This window comes from Medicago truncatula, chromosome 2, assembly GCF_003473485.1.
Source record: "Medicago truncatula cultivar Jemalong A17 chromosome 2, MtrunA17r5.0-ANR, whole genome shotgun sequence".
In the NCBI taxonomy this organism is placed as follows: Eukaryota; Viridiplantae; Streptophyta; class Magnoliopsida; order Fabales; family Fabaceae; genus Medicago; species Medicago truncatula.
Genome location: NC_053043.1, coordinates 34,623,533 through 34,641,254, shown reverse-complemented (window position 1 = coordinate 34,641,254; position 17,722 = coordinate 34,623,533). Strand labels below are relative to the sequence as shown.

General features: G+C 31.9%; 1 protein-coding gene across 1 annotated transcript; it reads left to right on the top strand.

Annotated features, from left to right (window-relative positions):
• Positions 1 to 4,152: 4,152 nt before the first annotated feature.
• Positions 4,153 to 9,340, top strand: LOC11410781 (LOB domain-containing protein 4). The gene is made up of 2 exons (XM_003596094.4): positions 4,153 to 4,433; positions 8,469 to 9,340. Exons 1-2 carry the CDS (start codon positions 4,257 to 4,259, stop codon positions 8,769 to 8,771), a joined length of 480 nt encoding a protein of 159 aa, XP_003596142.3. The 5' UTR covers positions 4,153 to 4,256; the 3' UTR covers positions 8,772 to 9,340.
• The last annotated feature ends 8,382 nt before the right edge of the window (positions 9,341 to 17,722 follow it).

Genomic DNA, 17,722 nt, shown 5'->3' with positions numbered 1-17,722 from the left:
TGGTGGGTCCTACCACTAAGTGGGTCCCACCATCATTAATTATATTTTACTTTTTTAAAAGATTTTATGTGTCTTTATCTCTCCAAATTGAAGAAATGGAGAAACACATAAATGGAGAGGATCTTCACCCTTGTTTTGCATACTCTTAAAAAATTGCATTAGCACTTCCGACATGTTTTCCACTTTTTTTTTTTTATAAGTAGTTCTTTCTTAAAAGTTCTTAAGATGTATGATATGTGCGCATATGTGGATACTAATATCCTTGAGGGACTGATATGCATGTTTTTCTGAATGATAAGATATTGATGTTCATTTAACGGGTCGGCATATCCCAACAAATGTTTTTTCATACTCACAGGCCATAAATAAAATTCTGGACTACGGACATAAAGGGGTAGTTAGACGATCAATGGAGGTTCTTGGAAGTAATACTATGTTGACATGAGTAATAATGTTTGACACTATTATTTTCAAGTAACCGTCGAAGTTGAGGATAGAGAATTGTTTTTTTAACATCAAAAACTTCCTAAAAACACATGTAAAACACTTAAATACTCACAGCGGTAATTAACAGCTGCTGACTTATAATTAGAAAATCGGAGGTAGTTAATTACCGCTGGGTTTTTTGATCATTTCCATGTGTTTTTAGGAAACATTGAATGTGAAAAAGCAAGCTTCTAAAACTTAAAAGGTTGAAATATCTACCACTGTCCATTTATGTCATACTATACTATGTTGGTTAGTTGGCGTTAATATAGTGCCTTCTAAAATGAAATTTTGTTTCAGCTCACCTCTCAATTTTTTTGTTGTTTTGTAACTCTCCCTTCAATTATTTCCGGTTAGATGAAGCAACTGTTTTTGTAATTCTGTATTACTCATATTATACATGAAAATATTTAGAATCTTAATCTAGTTTATTTTATGGCTTTAATAAGTAAAAGGTCCTTGTAAGTTCGCGAGATTTTGGTTTTCGTCCCTGTAAGATTTTTTGTTACAAGATAACCCCTGTATTTACCAAACGTTTTGACATTCGTCCCTGCCATCCAATTCCATGAGAAAAACGCTGAGCTGGCTAACGGAGGCTTATGTGGCACTTTGTGACTTGGCATTAATTGATGACTGGGGTTAGTATAGGAATTAAAACCAAAAATGCATTTTTACATAGGGACTAAATTTAAAAAAAAACATAATCTTCAATTTTTGAATTTTAAAACATGAAAATCCTTTCTTCTTTCTCTCGCTGTTCTGGAAGGCCACCTAAATTTCATATTTTGTTATTTAGGTGTTTTTAATTTTATCCCTTTGTACCTTTTCGTTTTTGGTTTTGGTCCCTGTAATATAGTCAAGGATCATCTGTCAGTCCACATAAGCGTGTTTGGCCAAGTCAGCCCCTGCCACGTCACTCACTGTTAGCCTGCAAGGCATTTTTGTAACAGAGTTTGACGGGAGGGACGAAAAGCAAAAAGTTATTAACTTATAGGGGTTGTTTTAGAAGAAAAAAAGATACAAGGACGAAAACCAAAAACACGCCAAATTACAGGGACGATTTACATATTTAAGCCTTGTTACAAATAGTTGTACAAATATCACTACTCATTTTTTTCCCCTATTTTGTGGCACAACCTCCTTTTCATTAAAAATAGAGGAGCCATACATGTACAACTAAAAAATGACAACCAATGAACAGCCATCTTTTTTGTGAGCGATTTATACTTCTCTCTGAAGTCCGCATCCCAAGGTGCATGAAAGTTGAAAAAAATAATACAAACCTACCCTATTAACTTATGGTGCAACGACAACTTTGATTGTTCAAATAACATAATTGTTAAAAGGATTATGCTAACAAGTGTTTTTTGAAAAAAATTACATTTTGTTGTTTTAGTGTCTTGAACGCACAATTTTCAGAAAAATATTTCCACTTTAAACTTCTATACTTAGGGTACTTGTTAGCATTTCTCTTGTTAAAAATATGTGTGTGTAGTGTGATTTAGGCCAAACTATTCTTTTTAGGCTTATTTGATTCAATGGTCCCTCAAATAATTTCAAATTTTCATTTTGGTCCCATAATTAATAAAACATACCTTTTGGTCCCTCACTTTTTCCTCCGTTTGTCAAATAAATCCAGACTGTTAAGTTTAATCCCAAATATATATGGTGGACCAACATTATAGATAGTCCACCATAGACCTTATTAAATTTTCCAATTTTAACCCTTTGATCTTTTTTTAAGAAAGAGGACGGTTGGATTGCATATGTTTATTTTATCTTACCATATACCACTAGCACCTAATTTTTTTTTTTCCTTTTCTTCCTCTTCCTCTTCCTCATCTTCATCAATCATATTCATACATTCATCATAACAACCAGAATTTTTTTATTTTATATATACGGTGGACCATCACAACAACCCAATTTCATTGATTTTCTTCCTATACACACACAAATAACAAACTTTTTCAACCCTCAAACCTCTTCTCTTCAATCACACACATAATTCATCTCCAAATTCCTAATTTCACTGCCAGTTTCATAGTTTTTTCGACCCATTTTATATAATCTCGTGTTTGTCCAAGTTAATTTGTGTCAAAGATTGGATTTTTATTGTGGTAGAAGCATGCCCATTCCCTTTTCGATGGACAACAGAGAGGGTGGTACAAGCTGGTTTCGATGCATAAATTGAACAGAAAAACACAACACCATCAAATCAAAACTAAACAAAAAAAAATCTTTATATCCATGGTGGACCGTAACTTTATTCCTTCCTTGTCTTTCCTTCTCCCAAAACAAGAACAAATTTAGGAATTGGGAAATTCAATTTGGGGATTTTGGAATTGGGAATTAGGGTCAGGGTTTGTTTGAAATTGGAATTGGAATTGAAATTCGATTTTTGAATTAGGGTTAGAATTTGGAATTGGAATTGGGAATTTGGATCTGATTTGCGGCTGAGGCTTGATGTTGGTGGTGCTACTGGCTCATTTCCGAGGTCAATTTGTTAAGTGTGGGATTGGTGAAATCTGGAGGAAGCAACAATGGAGATGATGATGGCGTTGAAGGTAACGAAGAGGTATGGAGGAGTGAAGCATAAGAGTGAAGATGAAGAGAAGTTTTCAATCTCAACGTTGTGAAAATAACAGTGAAGGAAATGAAGAGAAGTTTGAGAGAAAACATAATTGAGTTTGTGTTTAGAGTTTGAAAGCATTGATGATGGAGAAGTGAGGTTGGAATGGATGAAAATAAAAAAAAATATTATTGCTTTTTTATTTATTCTGGGTTTGGGGTTGTTGTGATGAATGTATGAATATTATTGATGAAGATGAAGGAGATGAAGAAAGGTTAGGTAGTGGTATAGCGTATGATAAAATAGACATGTGTATCTAACGGTCATCTTTATTTAAAAAAGATCAAAGGGTTAAAATTAGTCCACCATAGATATTTGAGATTAAACTTAACAGTCAAAGAATTTATTTGACAAACGTAGGAAAAGGTGAGGGACCAAAAGATACGTTTTATTAATTGTGAGACCAAAATGAAAACTTAAAATTATTTAAGGGACCATTGAATCAAATAAGTCTTCTTTTTATAATAAAGTTTAGAGTTCTACATTTCTCTTTGATTTATTGATATGAGTTTGTTTAGTATATCCGTACAAAGTGACTTGTTCTCTATTCTATATAAATCAACTTATAAAGATCTTTAACGAATTGAACAAAGGAAAAATTCATGTGCCCCTTTTGGATCTAAAGAAAAAGCACAACACAAGGCCAATGAGAAACAGTGATGGACCAATATACTTGATGTTTAAGAGAACAGCACTACAATATTAACCCTACAATTTGTAAGCATCAATTATTGTTGCAAACAGAATAATATTGTTGGCTTGTTGTGAACCAAAATCCAAACCACCTGAAATTGATTCAATGAAGCAATTTCAAACCATGAAGCCATCAAAGCTAAATTAAGATATCACAATGAAAAATAAAATAAATTTATGAGACAAAAAATAATATGTAAGGTGGGGTAAAAGATCTTATCAACATGGATGTTTTTGTCCAACACAATCTAAAGTCTCTTCTTTTGTTGGACCCACAAAAGATTTTGTGTCACATATCATCTCTATAAATAACATCACCAGTCACCACCATTCCCCTCCTTAAGTCCACACTTTCCCTCTCAACTTTTTTTTCTTCCAAATAATTTAAGGAAAATTCAACAATTCAAAATATTGAGCTACGTTATCTTCAAGAAATTGGAGGAACATGAAGGATGGTGGTAGAAAACAAGGTACAATGTCACCATGTGCAGCATGCAAGCTTCTTAGAAGGAGATGTGCTAAAGATTGTGTGTTTGCTCCATATTTTCCAGCTGATGAACCTCACAAATTTGGCAGCGTCCACAAGGTTTTTGGAGCTAGCAATGTCAACAAAATGTTACAGGTTCAAATTAAATTCATGCACCTAATCTTTCCTATCTCTATCATGTCATCATCACCTGATATTCCTATCGTTTTCATAAGAATTTTGTGTTAGAATTTTTCTTATGACAAAGTCAGCATTTGTTATTAAATAAATTGAATTTTATGCGTGCGCTTAAATATAAAACAAGTATATTTGATAGATAGTTTTGATAGCAATACAGTTTTCTCATAAATTGAAAGTCAAATAACTCCTCATAAATTTATGTGAAACCTACTTTCATCTGGTTATAAGTGTTCATCTATAATATCAATAAAATATTAATTATTTTTTCACTGGTTTATCCTTAATTTATTTATTTTAATTCATCAAATTATTTCACTAACCAAAATTAATAAAGTATGTCCACAAGTCTTAACTCAAGTGACAAAAATACCGAAATTGCTAGTTTGGACGTTGTGACTACGGTTCGAACTTTGGCTTCTCCACTTATGTGTGTGAATTTTTAATGATCATTGTCATTTCGTCTATCATTAAATAAAATTAATAAATTATTTTAGTTACTAAAACTAATTTTATCAACGAAATCAACATAACAAATTAGTTTTCAGAAACTATTTACAACTCAAATGACACATTTATAATGAGACGGATGAAGTATATGATTTAGGAAGACTCATTTGAATTTCAACCAATAAAAATCGTTGTGTGTTAAGAGAAAGTGCATAGTTAGCGTTTCTCATAGTTTAAAGGACCTGGAAAAAAAAAACCAAAGAAGAAACGTTCAGAGTGTCATCTTGTTGGATAATTTATGACTTGCGTATTTTTTTTTTATAGATAGGAAAAAAAACAGCAAAAACTAAAGAACTAATCGATGGATGGAAATCCCTCTACAATCATCAAAAAATAACAACTTAAGAGATCAAGATGGAGATTTAGCTCCACCAAGCCAAAATCTCCTCCATGACCTAAGTTTGCAAGCTTATCAGCTCAACAATTAGCTTCATAATAAACATGCTTGATCTCACACTTCCCGTGATAACGATTCATAAGATCTAACACTTCTTGGAGAAGAGGTAAAAGATTTTGATTTTGAGATTTTCGAGACTTCACCATTCCCACCACCGTGAGATAGTCCATCTCTACTATAAAAAAATTGATACCCAGGTTACATGCCAACCTCAAACCATGAACAAGACCCCAAAGTTCAGCCATAACCGAAGTAAATCGACCAAGGTTACACGTGAAACCAGGTATAAAACAACCCATGAAGTTCCTAATAAGACCTTCGCAAGAAGAAAGACTAGAGTGCTCAATAAAAGAATCATCAGTGTTCAACTTGAAGGAAGTGGTATCGAGCGGATTCCACTTGACATTAATCTCATGTAATTTTCCTTCAATAAAAGAATGGAGGCGGTTGAAGTGGTAATGATGAACAATATAATAAGATATTTTTCAAGGTTGACCAAGAATTGCTTTTCAAGCTTTACTATTAAACCACATTTAACAAGTTAGCTTAAAATCTAATATTTGTACCAAAACCAGGGTATAATCAGGCATAAGGAAAACTTGAGCAAGTACTGCACTAATAACCTTATGCATGGGTGATATAATTAGGTTTACCAGTTTCAAAAAAAATTCAAGGTGTCGGAGTGTTCTCCTTTAACACCTCTCCTTCATATATGAGCATAGAGTGTAGGCAATTAATAATACATATGTGAAAAGACGTATGTATTTTATAAAAAAATATTTTATATAAAATATATATTTTCCGTTTAAAAAAATTAATACATATGTGTATTGTTTTTCTACCATATGTTGAAATTAACATTTAGTAGGGTGTATTTAAGCCCTTAGAAATGTTGGAATCTAAGTCCATATATATGGAATCAATCTTTAAATACAAGGTGTTGAGTAACTAACTACTTAAAATCAAAAACTATTTACAAGCAGTTGTTTTTTTATTCATATTTTTACTATTTTCATACTCTCCTTTTCTTTCTCATACAACAAAGTATTTTTAAAGTTTAAATATATCAATCAATCAACTAAGAATTAGTTTTCTCAAATTTGAATTAAACTAGCAAAACATTAAACACCAAATATTTACTTGACTAGTTCATAAACAATTCAAAATAAGTTTGGAAAGTGACTCTGCCTCTAAGAAAAAATGGAGAGACAACAAAGATCCAACTATAAAATATACAGTTTTTTTTTTTAAAGGAACTATAAAATATACAGTTATATGAAGAAATTCTATAATATGATGTAGTGAATCAATTATATCAAGTTTGAGCTGTTAAAACAAAAAAAGTATTTTATATCTAACAAGTTTGAGATGGGAAATTTCTATCTAATAATTTACGTTTAATTATTTAATTATCTTAATAATGGCATATTCATCTGTTATATATAAGCTATTATTGTATTGTATTGTATTTCTAAATTGAAAGTAAGTGTTCAAGAAAAGTTAAAAGGATATCTTTATTTTGTTTTTCGCATATTAACTTGATCTGTTATAGTGGTTAGTTACAGTTGATAATTGGCCCTACAGTTCTTATATATAATCATCATTCTTATCTTTGTTAAAGCAACTAAGGTATTGACTGAGCTAGTAATAATATAAATATATACATATATGATTCTTTAGCACAAAAAAAGACCAAGGATCAGGTGCATATAAATTACCTTTACTGCATGAAACCAAACTAAGTGTGAAGAGGATAAAGTAAAAAAATTAAAAGATATTGCTAGCTGAATCATTACTGGTGGTTATATGTAACCAATTTGTTCAACAATATCTCTCTTTATGACCAACGCATGCATGGCTTTTCATCTTGGACTTCTTGTGCAATGATATTTTAGGTATAAAATAAAGTTTTAGTACTATATGATATGGTTTCCTTTTCCTTTTGTCTTTAGAATCAGGGTTACATTGATTGAGACACCTTATAATATGTCCAAAAGAGATGTTGATATCACAGATAATGATATTTCATCTTGTAAATAAATTATAAAATTAATAATAGAAAAAATTATCTTGTAAGCATGATACAATGATGACATATATATTGGTTATTTTTCTTTCTGTTATCAAACCCTTTAGGGTTGTATTTTATATGCTATAATTTGGAGATATTTGAAACATATTTATGATTGTTGTATTTTGAATATTTAATTCAATTTTTTTTTATGATTACTATAAATACATATAGTCACTAGTCAACTCTAGATAAATTTCATCCCCCCTTTTCCAAAATAACCAACTTCAGCATCTAACTTATCGTCTCCTTTTGACTATGCATGGGATCTGGCCATATCCACAACTACTTAGAGATTTCAAAAAGTTGTATCTCTTGTAAATATTAATCAATATACTAGTTTATTTTTAATTTTTAAAAACTTGATATTCGGTATAATGATCAATTGATTTAAAGGGTCTGATCTCTTCGTTCACTTACGGGGACTCCATTTAAAACCACAACAAGACTTTGTACGCAAGTCAACCTAAATTAGCACTGCAAGATCTGAAATCAGCACCATCATGTTAACCTGAGATGATTTAATAGTTAGTTTATTAAGTGGAGGAGATATTTGCTAGTGACATAGAATCTGAGATCCAATTATGAAACTCCTACATAATACTCCTTGTGTGTCCAAATCCATATATATTATTTGACTATGCATTGGAGACTTCAAAATCTAATCTACACATGCTTCTTAAATCAGGGTGGTCTTAGGGTGGGCGGGAGGAGCGGCGGCGGTTCTGGATACCATTATTTTAGGCGCACAAAATTATTATTTTTACTTAGTAGTTAGTACTATATAGATACATTTCGTTTAAATTCGGTTTGATTAATTATATTAAAAATATATTTTTAAAGAACTTTGATGATAAACGAATCTTTGGAAATAAAAAATGTAAAAAAAAAAAATTGAAATAATTAAAAGGGCACAATTTTTTAAACAGTAACCTATTTAAGTTTATACACCTCTACATTTTGGACATACATAGTATGCATAAGCTAGATTCTAATTATTTGGTAAAATTGGCAGGAATTACCAGAACATCAACGAAGTGATGCAGTTAGTTCAATGGTATATGAAGCAAATGCAAGAGTAAGGGATCCTGTGTATGGATGTGTGGGAGCCATATCCTCTCTGCAGCAACAAGTAGATGAGCTACAAACCCAATTAGCACAAGCACAAGCAGAGGTTGTGCATATGAAGATGCACCAATTCTCATCTGATCATCATCAACCACCATCGAATTCGTCACCACCATCAGAAAATGTGTACCAATCAAGCAGGTTCTTTTCTTCACCAAACAAAATGGGACAATCCTTGTGGTCTTACTAGCTAGCTAGCTTAATTATCTTATATATGTAGTAGTGTAAAAAGCCATTGCTAGGGTTGAAAAATGTCACATTTGATTTGCGGTAGACCAACACTTGAAAATCACTCGAAATAAACTTTGACTACACCGATGGTATATTGCCAAGGTCTTCCACATTCTTACGCCCGCGGGAGTGTTCTACTATGAGTTTCTACTTACGAAGAGTGATCAATCGTAGAGTTTCAAATGATTTTTAAGTATCGGTCTATTGTAAAACATATGAGACACTTTTGCATCCTAAAAATGCGATAGGAAATATGTTGCTAGATATTTTACTTATTTTCTAATGATTATTACTAAATAGGCTTGGTTTATTATTACATCCTTTATCCTTATACTACTTGAAGGACATCGTTATATCTCTCTACATTACCGAGAGATGGTGATGGTTAGTTAGTTAATTAGATTTACCCTCGTTATGTAAATGTCTAAACTTGTGATGAATTCGGCTTTGTTTGGATTGGTGGAATATGGATGGGAATGGAATGAAGTGGTATGGTATTATATTCCATTGTTATGGATTTGTAAATAATGAATGGAATGGTATGGAATACATTCCATTTCATACAATTATATATCCTTTTTTTTTTCTTTCCACTCAATTTGGAGCGTATGCAATGAAATGAAGTATTTTAATTAAAAAATTACTATTTTACTACTGTTTTATTTTTCATTAGTGAAACAATTGGTTGTCTCCTTTCTTTTACGTTTCTTCTTCTTTTGTCTCATTTCCTTTGTATTCTTCTTGTTGCTTTTCATGTTATGAAAGGTGCCTTGTTCCAGTTTTTTACTTTTAATCTCATTGATTATTTTCATGTATGCATTCTTGTTTCTTATGTGTCTATCTATCATGTGAATTTTCAAGAAAGTTAATTTACATTTCAATTAAAAAAACAGAAAAAACTTCATACATACCAAACTAATTTTTTTTCTTCGAGATACATACCAACCTAGTTAAATTCTATATCGAGAAACTAGTTTAATTCAAAAGACACCAATAAGTGTAAAAATCAAAGACAAGAAGACAATTCTAAGATTTATTTATTTTAATAAAATTGTAATAAGTTATATTCTACATAACAATGGAATAAAAATTTTACATTTCCCTCAAAAAAAAAATTATATAAGGGTAATAATGGAATAAAAATGTCATAATTTGTTCCATTCCGTCATAAAATACTCAAACAATGATGCGATATTTATTCCATTCTGCTCCATTCCATTCCATTATGTTTCATTCCACTCCACTTCGTTTCGTTATATTCCATCAATCCAAACAAAGTCGAAGAGTGACATATTATTGTTCCTAATAAGTTTTTGTCATAAAAAGATTGTATTAATTTTTCTTTATGTGTATTTTTTATTTTTTATAAAAAATATTATTGAAAAAAAACTAAGATCCCAAATAGGTGATTTCCAATAGATGACATGGTTGGGGTCTGTAGCACGAGTAACAAGAACATTATTTTTTTAAATGATTCTCTTATGCAATTCATTTTATTGAGGATGAACCTTCTGCGAGTTATCGTTGTTGTCCTCTAGTCTCTCGCATTTTAATTCTGACTAGAATGGTGGGATAGATCCGTGGGAGGCATAATTTTAGAGAGGCCAATCAAGTGGTTGACTCTAATGTTTTGTTTGGGAGTTTTGAGAAGAGGAGAATGGAGGGTTTTAGGGGTAAGAAATATATAGAAAAATGGGGAAATCTTTTATATTTTTTTAAAGAGCAATCTTTTAGAGAATCATAAACTAATGTTTATGATTAGTATATTTTTGATTTTAGGATTTTATGACAACATATATTGGATTTAAAAAATTCATATAAACCCTCAAAACTCCCATCCAATAACGTTTTTTATTACAATATGAATATACATATGAAAACGTAGTTTCAACATTAAAGGTGCACCAAAAAAGGGTAACACAACGTTCTACCCAAGAGTATCATTTTGAACGGTTAACTAAGGATCAAATCCCTTTATTCATGAATCAATTTATTGAAAATGTAGTGGACATATAAGATTGTGGTCATTGTGGATTCTATGTTGTTTCTAGCTTGCTTGGTCTGTCTATTGAGGCTCATTCCATTATCAGTCTTGATCTTACATAAGAGCAAAACAATGATCGTCAAAGTTATCTTCAACTATATGGGATAGATAATCGATTCAAAAAGGCCATACACGCTTTGACTTATGTTGGAATCAGTCCATTACTAAGGGATATATGGATGATTTTGATAGATATGAGTTTCCATTGCACAAAATATAACTATATGGTAGTTTTACTATTTAGAACAAGGCACTTGAAAAAAAAAATCCCATACGTCGTGATGCACAATCAAAACGTAATTGATTCATGTGCCTTGCACATATTAATGAAAATTTTATGATGGTAAATTTGCTTGTAGAATCTCAGTCTTTAGTTTGTATTTAGTGCTATTGTTGATTGTGTCTAACAATCATAATTATTACATGTATGTTTGAAGGACGTATGTGTAATTCCTCCTATATGTCTCAACTATGGGATCACCATTGTCAAGAAGATGTTGTGGCTTAAGAGCCTAGATAGGTCCATAAGATGAGTAGTTCTCATGAACTTAGTTATGTGTATGGGGAATGTGATAATTAGCAATGAAGATGTGATGGTAGTTGAAAACTTTGATAATGATGAAGATGATAAGAATGTAGTAGATGTAGTAAAAGTTGAAGATAATAATGTTGAAAATGTTGATTGTGAAAGCATAAACCTCGCTCAAGAGAAGTTTAAATGTATAATTAAGATTAGTTTAAGTGTGATATATATATATATATATATATATATATATATATATAAAAGATTAGTTTTAGTGTGTGCGTCTAAGATTAGTTTAAGTGTGTGTCTCTATACCATTTAAGTAGGCCATACCGCATTCTAAGGTATTGTTCGCTTTGGGTGTAAGTCTTTCACAGTTTTGTCCTTTTTAAAAGGCACATCATTTGTTTGAAAAGTGTGAGTGTTAACATATTGATGACTTCACTAGTGAAAAGGCACAACCAAATCGAAAAGTACCTCTTAACACGGTGTGGTGTACTTAAGGATGGAAATGAACATTGATGACTTCACTAGGGATCGAACCCAGAATCTTTGGTTTAGCCTCAAGTAGGAGGCGTTTGTAAACCTTAAAAGTTCCACATCGTTTAGGAGGTCAATGATAGTTTACATAAAACATCCACACTCCACAAATAAACGAGACACCTTTTACATAAAACATCCAAGACGAACAATATCACGGTGTGGTCTATTTGAAGGTATATAGAAATTCAAACACAGGCATTGTGAGAAATAAGTAAGGTGGTGAAATAAATTCTTGACAATATTATTATTAGACGACCTTGTCCGTAAAGCCTTGTAATATATTGTGGGCTTTATTTATTTTCTTAATAAAGATATTGTGGGCATGTTTTATTGACAAATCATCGTTTTGACATATTGTCTATTATATTAGATTATTAGCCAACAATGAAATAAAAAATTTTATCATCGAAAATTTCTAACCTAACATAAATTTTCTATTATTGTTAATTCCGAAGCTAATTTGACCAACCAAAAATCATCAACTTAATTAAAGATATCCAATTCCAGTAATTCAGTAATCATTATAAAAATCTTTCATAAAATAAAACAAATGTTGGGTGGTTCGGATGAGTGTTTTGATGAATTTTTTGGGCAAAAAACGTAACTCTTGAAATGAGGGGGATTTCATATCATTGCTTATATATAGGAAGGAATATATTAGATTATATGATATGAACCGTATTTTTTTGCGTTTGGATTAAATATTCCAAACTGGATAAAATTAGAAAACGGAGGGTGCACATAACACATTGAAGGTGAGAAAAGAAATGCATAAAGAATAAACCCAAAGAATCATAAGGCCATAAGATTTTGTTCTTTCACAAATGAGGCCGAATGAGAACTTGCAAAATTTTATCTCATACCCTCCCATTAGCCTCCTACCCCTCAAACCACCAATATTTCAATTTCACCATTCACTTATTTCTTTTTAATAAAAAAATATGAAGACATTTAATTTTAGGATTTTTTTCACTTCTCAAAAGATATACGATTTTGAAATTTTTAAATTGTGAAAAAAATTGTGAAATTTTTTGAACTCTGAGACTAGTTTTTACTTCTCAAATTTCAAGAGTAACACAATACAACAAAATTGTGGTTTCTAATTTGGAGAAAAGGGGGAGAATTATTGAAAAAGATCAAAAGAAGTTGCTCACTATCCTCGTGAGCTAAGCTCAGTTGGTTGGACATGAAGGTGAGAAAAACACAAGAAGGGGGGTTGAATTGTGTTAGCTTTTTCTTCTTTTTCTCATAACTGAAAATGCAGTTCAGAAGCAGATAGAGTTCTACTTCTGAAGAGATGTTCAGAACTAATTGCAGCGGATAAAAACAGAGAGAGATAGAGAAGAAAGACACAAGCAATTTATACAGGTTCCTTCCACAAACCGCAAGTCAGTCCTATCCCCCTTGCACTTCCAAGGAGAGTTCGCTATGTAATATCTGATTGCAAATGCTCACTACTAAACTTAGTAAGAGACTTCAAATTGCTCAAGCACAACTGCAAGAGACTTCATATGCTCCTGAACACAATCAAGAGACTTCTATTGCTCAAGCACAACTGCAAGAGACTTCTTAATTCAAACAGAATTACAAAGATAATTTTTTGAAGTTGAACACTTGATATACAATCAGTGGTGTTCACAATACAAATTAGATACAAACTCTAAAGACTCTAGAATTCCTAAGATATAAGCTTTGATAAGAAATTCTAAGTGAACTTTGAAGTGGAGAACAATTTCAACAGAGTTTTGGTTTAGCTAATGCGTCGTATTGTTCTTATGAAACTCTGAGTCTTCACTCCTTTATATAGAGGTGTGAAAGAGACGTTGAATTGCCAGCACATTCAAAATAGAGTCGTTTGAAGCTTTTGATCAATCACCAATGATCCTTTGTCTGATACGGTTATTGTCCTATGAAGGATCAAATTCAAATGCGTTCCCAATGTGAAGAAACATTGTTGCAGGCAGAGCTGTTTTTCTTGTCTTGTAGCAGAGACAAAAACAGAGTAGTGGAGATAGTGGTTGTACACTTCGTACAAACGTACTATGTCAACGCTCTTTGAAGAATAAGCATCCAATGCCTTTCAAAATAGTTGTTTCTATACTTTTCCAGTCTTCTGCAATTTTAGGCGAGTTTGAATCCTTGAAACAGCTTTTGAGGTTTTAAATTGCATCTCCTGATGAACTGCAGCTTCTGGTGATTCACAGCTTCTGATGAACTTGCTTATGATGACGTCATCACTTCAGGAGCACTTTGTCTTCAGGAGCACTTCAAACTTCAGGAGCAGTTTTCTCAAACGCTTTAAGCTTCCCTTTTTGTTGATGTATTTGCTCTTTATTTGTTCTTCCAAGACCAATTTAAGATGTCAAATTTTTGTCTAGAGTCTTGTACACTTGAACAAATATTAGAATATCCAATTGACAATTTTTAATATTTTGTTAACATCAAAACTCTTAAGGATTATTATTGTTAAACAAATTTTGTTCCAACAGGACAATGCATAAAAATATGCAAGGTCCGGGATTCAAACCCCAACCACTAAAAAAAAAAAAAAAAAAAGTTGCTCTCTCTTTTCAATGCAGGTCATAGTGCCCCCAATACTTGCTTTTATTGGGGGTTATATTTTTTGTTTTATTTTTTCGTGAGTGTTACTACTTGTTGTGACTATTTTGTGTAGCACCAACATAAATTTCATGAGACCTCTAGCTAGTTACGATGGATGAGACTCATGTCATTTTATCAATGTAAAATAAAAGTTTGAGAAGACACACTTTATAAATTGGAAATTTAATCATTGTACATTAACATGGTATAATTTAAATTAAGAAACTATGTACAAGAAACTCTTAAGACAGTGTTGGTAAAAAAGTTCCAATAGGGTAAACTTGCAAGTTACAAGAGTCTTTTAAATGTCAACTTTTGGTTGCTTTAGGTGATTTCGTATGGTTTTTCATATAATATTTACCTTTTATGATTATAAAAAACTGAGAGGATTGTTAATTTAAAAATTTATTGGTAGTTATAAGTATTTTATTTGAAGAACTATGCAAAAAGCATTTAAGAAAATATGCTTAAATTTTGTCCTTTACTTAATTAGATGCATGGTGGTTAACTTTTAAATTCGGTCCATGTTAACGCCCAAAAAATATTTAAGTGTTGGCTCATATTGGCACAGAGTCAAAGATACAAGTGATGAATATTCGTCGAGAATGAACAAGTAGTGTCTTCAATTGACGAGTCGAATTATCACGGGCCATGAATAGTATTCTGTGCAAGTGTGATTTATATGTTCTACATCAGATAGAAAAATGAAGGCTAAACATTTTAAATAGATCATCATCGTTGGAATGTTGCACCAAAGGGTCTGTGATTAACTTAAGTGTATGTTTTGGAGTTAGATTTTAGAGAAAATGAATTTTATTTTAAAATTAGGGTCTTGTTGTTAACGAGTGTAATCGGAGCATTCTTTAAATATTCTAAAATAAGTAATTATTTTGAAAAATGTCAAATGTTTTGATTTACAATATATCGAGAGCACGTGTCTAAGAAGCAAATTGGGAGAAAATGAATAGGCTTCTCCATAAATAAAGGAACATGACCAGGCACGGATGCACATACATGAGATTGGGGCAATTGCCCCCACTAATGTTTGTATTATACTTGGTGAAATATTCGATATTTTGACTATTCCCCCCTCTTAAAATATTAGATTTCCTCCATTAATTGGAAATTTATATCATAAGAAGAGTTTCTCTCATAAATTTTACAAAATCAAATATGCAAATGTATTTGAGATGAAATTTTGAATGATTTTTTCACATACAGAAAGAGATATTTTTTATAGTGTTAAAAATGAATAAAATTCTACAATACTTTTTTAAATATAAAGTCACGTAATAAACAATTTTAATTTGTTGATGTTAATGAATCTTTAACTTTTCCAATATATACTAGTAGTGTTTATAAACGCAAGAATTTTTCTCAATGACAACGATTTTATTATTTTTTCACTTACATATTGCTAAAATTTTGTACAAGTATTTAGTATATAAATCTGCCCCCACAAATCAAAATTTCTAAATCCGTCACTAAACATGACTAGAATAGCAATATCTATCAGATAAATACTTGTTAACTAGGACATGCACTGTTATAGAAAGAAGGAAAAAAACTAGGACATGCATTATGTTAGCCATTTTTGTAGGTAGAGAAAGTGACAAACAAGGGTAATGTCTAGTTTTTTCATAACAATTAGTTTTTATTTTATTTTTACAGAGCATAACAATTAGTTATATAGTATATGTTAGATAAGCATCAATCAATAGAACTCAATTTTACTGCAATTTATCTTCATTCGCAAATTTTATCTTAGACATTATATTTCCTTCCTCGGTTTAGTTAACTTTGTTCACAAGATTTAAACATTATTCTGAAATAGTTAAAACTTACAGCAATGATAACTGAACACATAAATTTGGACACAATACAGACACCATGGGTAGTTTAGACATTTCAGATATAAAAGCAGGGGCATTTTTGTAAAAACAACACACTCCATCTTCTTCCTCTCTTCTCCGCGTCCTTCCCTCTATATTCTTCCACCATCTTTTGCTTCATCACCACGACCGCCCTCTCTCACCACCGTCGTCCTCACCACCGCACCCTCCGTCCTCATTAGTGACCACCACCACCGCGTTATCCCTTCCATTTGTTCGGATCTAGAACTCGCGGCGTTGACGACCTCCTCTTCTCACTCCGCCGCCGGAGATCTGTTCACCACCATCATCCTCATCAATAACGAACCTCGTCGTCCCTTTAATTTGATCCGTCCAATTCTGGAGACGTCACGCCGCCGACGATCTCCTCACTTCTCCCTTATCCGACGACGATCTTCTCTGTCTCGGGTCTGACTCTAATCTTACGGTATGGTTCCGTGAGTGGTCGCCGGAGAGAGGTTTATAGTGAGATAGAGTTGTAGAGGAGAGAAGAGTAACGGAGAAGAGGGAGGGAAGAGAGAATTGAACACTGAGTTGCAGAAGTGGAGAAAGGAAGAGGGAAAGGAAAAAAATAAAAAAAGTGCAAAAATAAGTATAGTTATACGGTGTTGATTTTGTGTTTAATTTTTTGTGTCACTTTATCATTTCTGTAAAACTTATAGTTGAAGAACATAATTCCTTCCTCAATAACAATCGATTAAAAGATGAGAACAATAATGAGTAGATATCTTTCAATTTCTTCCTCACTTATTTCTCTCTTATCTCACTCTCTTTCATCTATTTCTCTATTTCTCTCTTCTCTCACTCTCTTTTATCTATTTATCTGTTCTTAACTTCTTCTCACAACCAAACACACCTTAAACGACTATCACATTTATCACATCATTCTTTTTTTTTCTTTTTGTTTCAAATTATATACACCCACATAAGGAACACAACATTATCTAAATGAGAATCACTTGATAAACACTAATTCATCATTCGGGTAAGATCATTCACGTGATAAGTCATGATTGCAAGATAATGAGCCCTATGAGCCCTAAAAAATGATTGCAACATTATGCTTTTCCAAATTGCTTGCAAGAATCTTGGCCACATTATGGGTTTGAGTAATTTTGAGAATATAAGATCAATTGTTCAACCAATTAGAAATACATGGTTTGTTTTTCTTTAAAATCAATGGACCGGGATTGTATTTGTGGCAGTGTTTTCTCCTTGTAGTTTCTGTGGGCCACAATTGGAAGCATGATGAGACATGCTCCTCTCTGTCACCAACTAACCCTTGGTAATTTTGATTTCAATGTGAT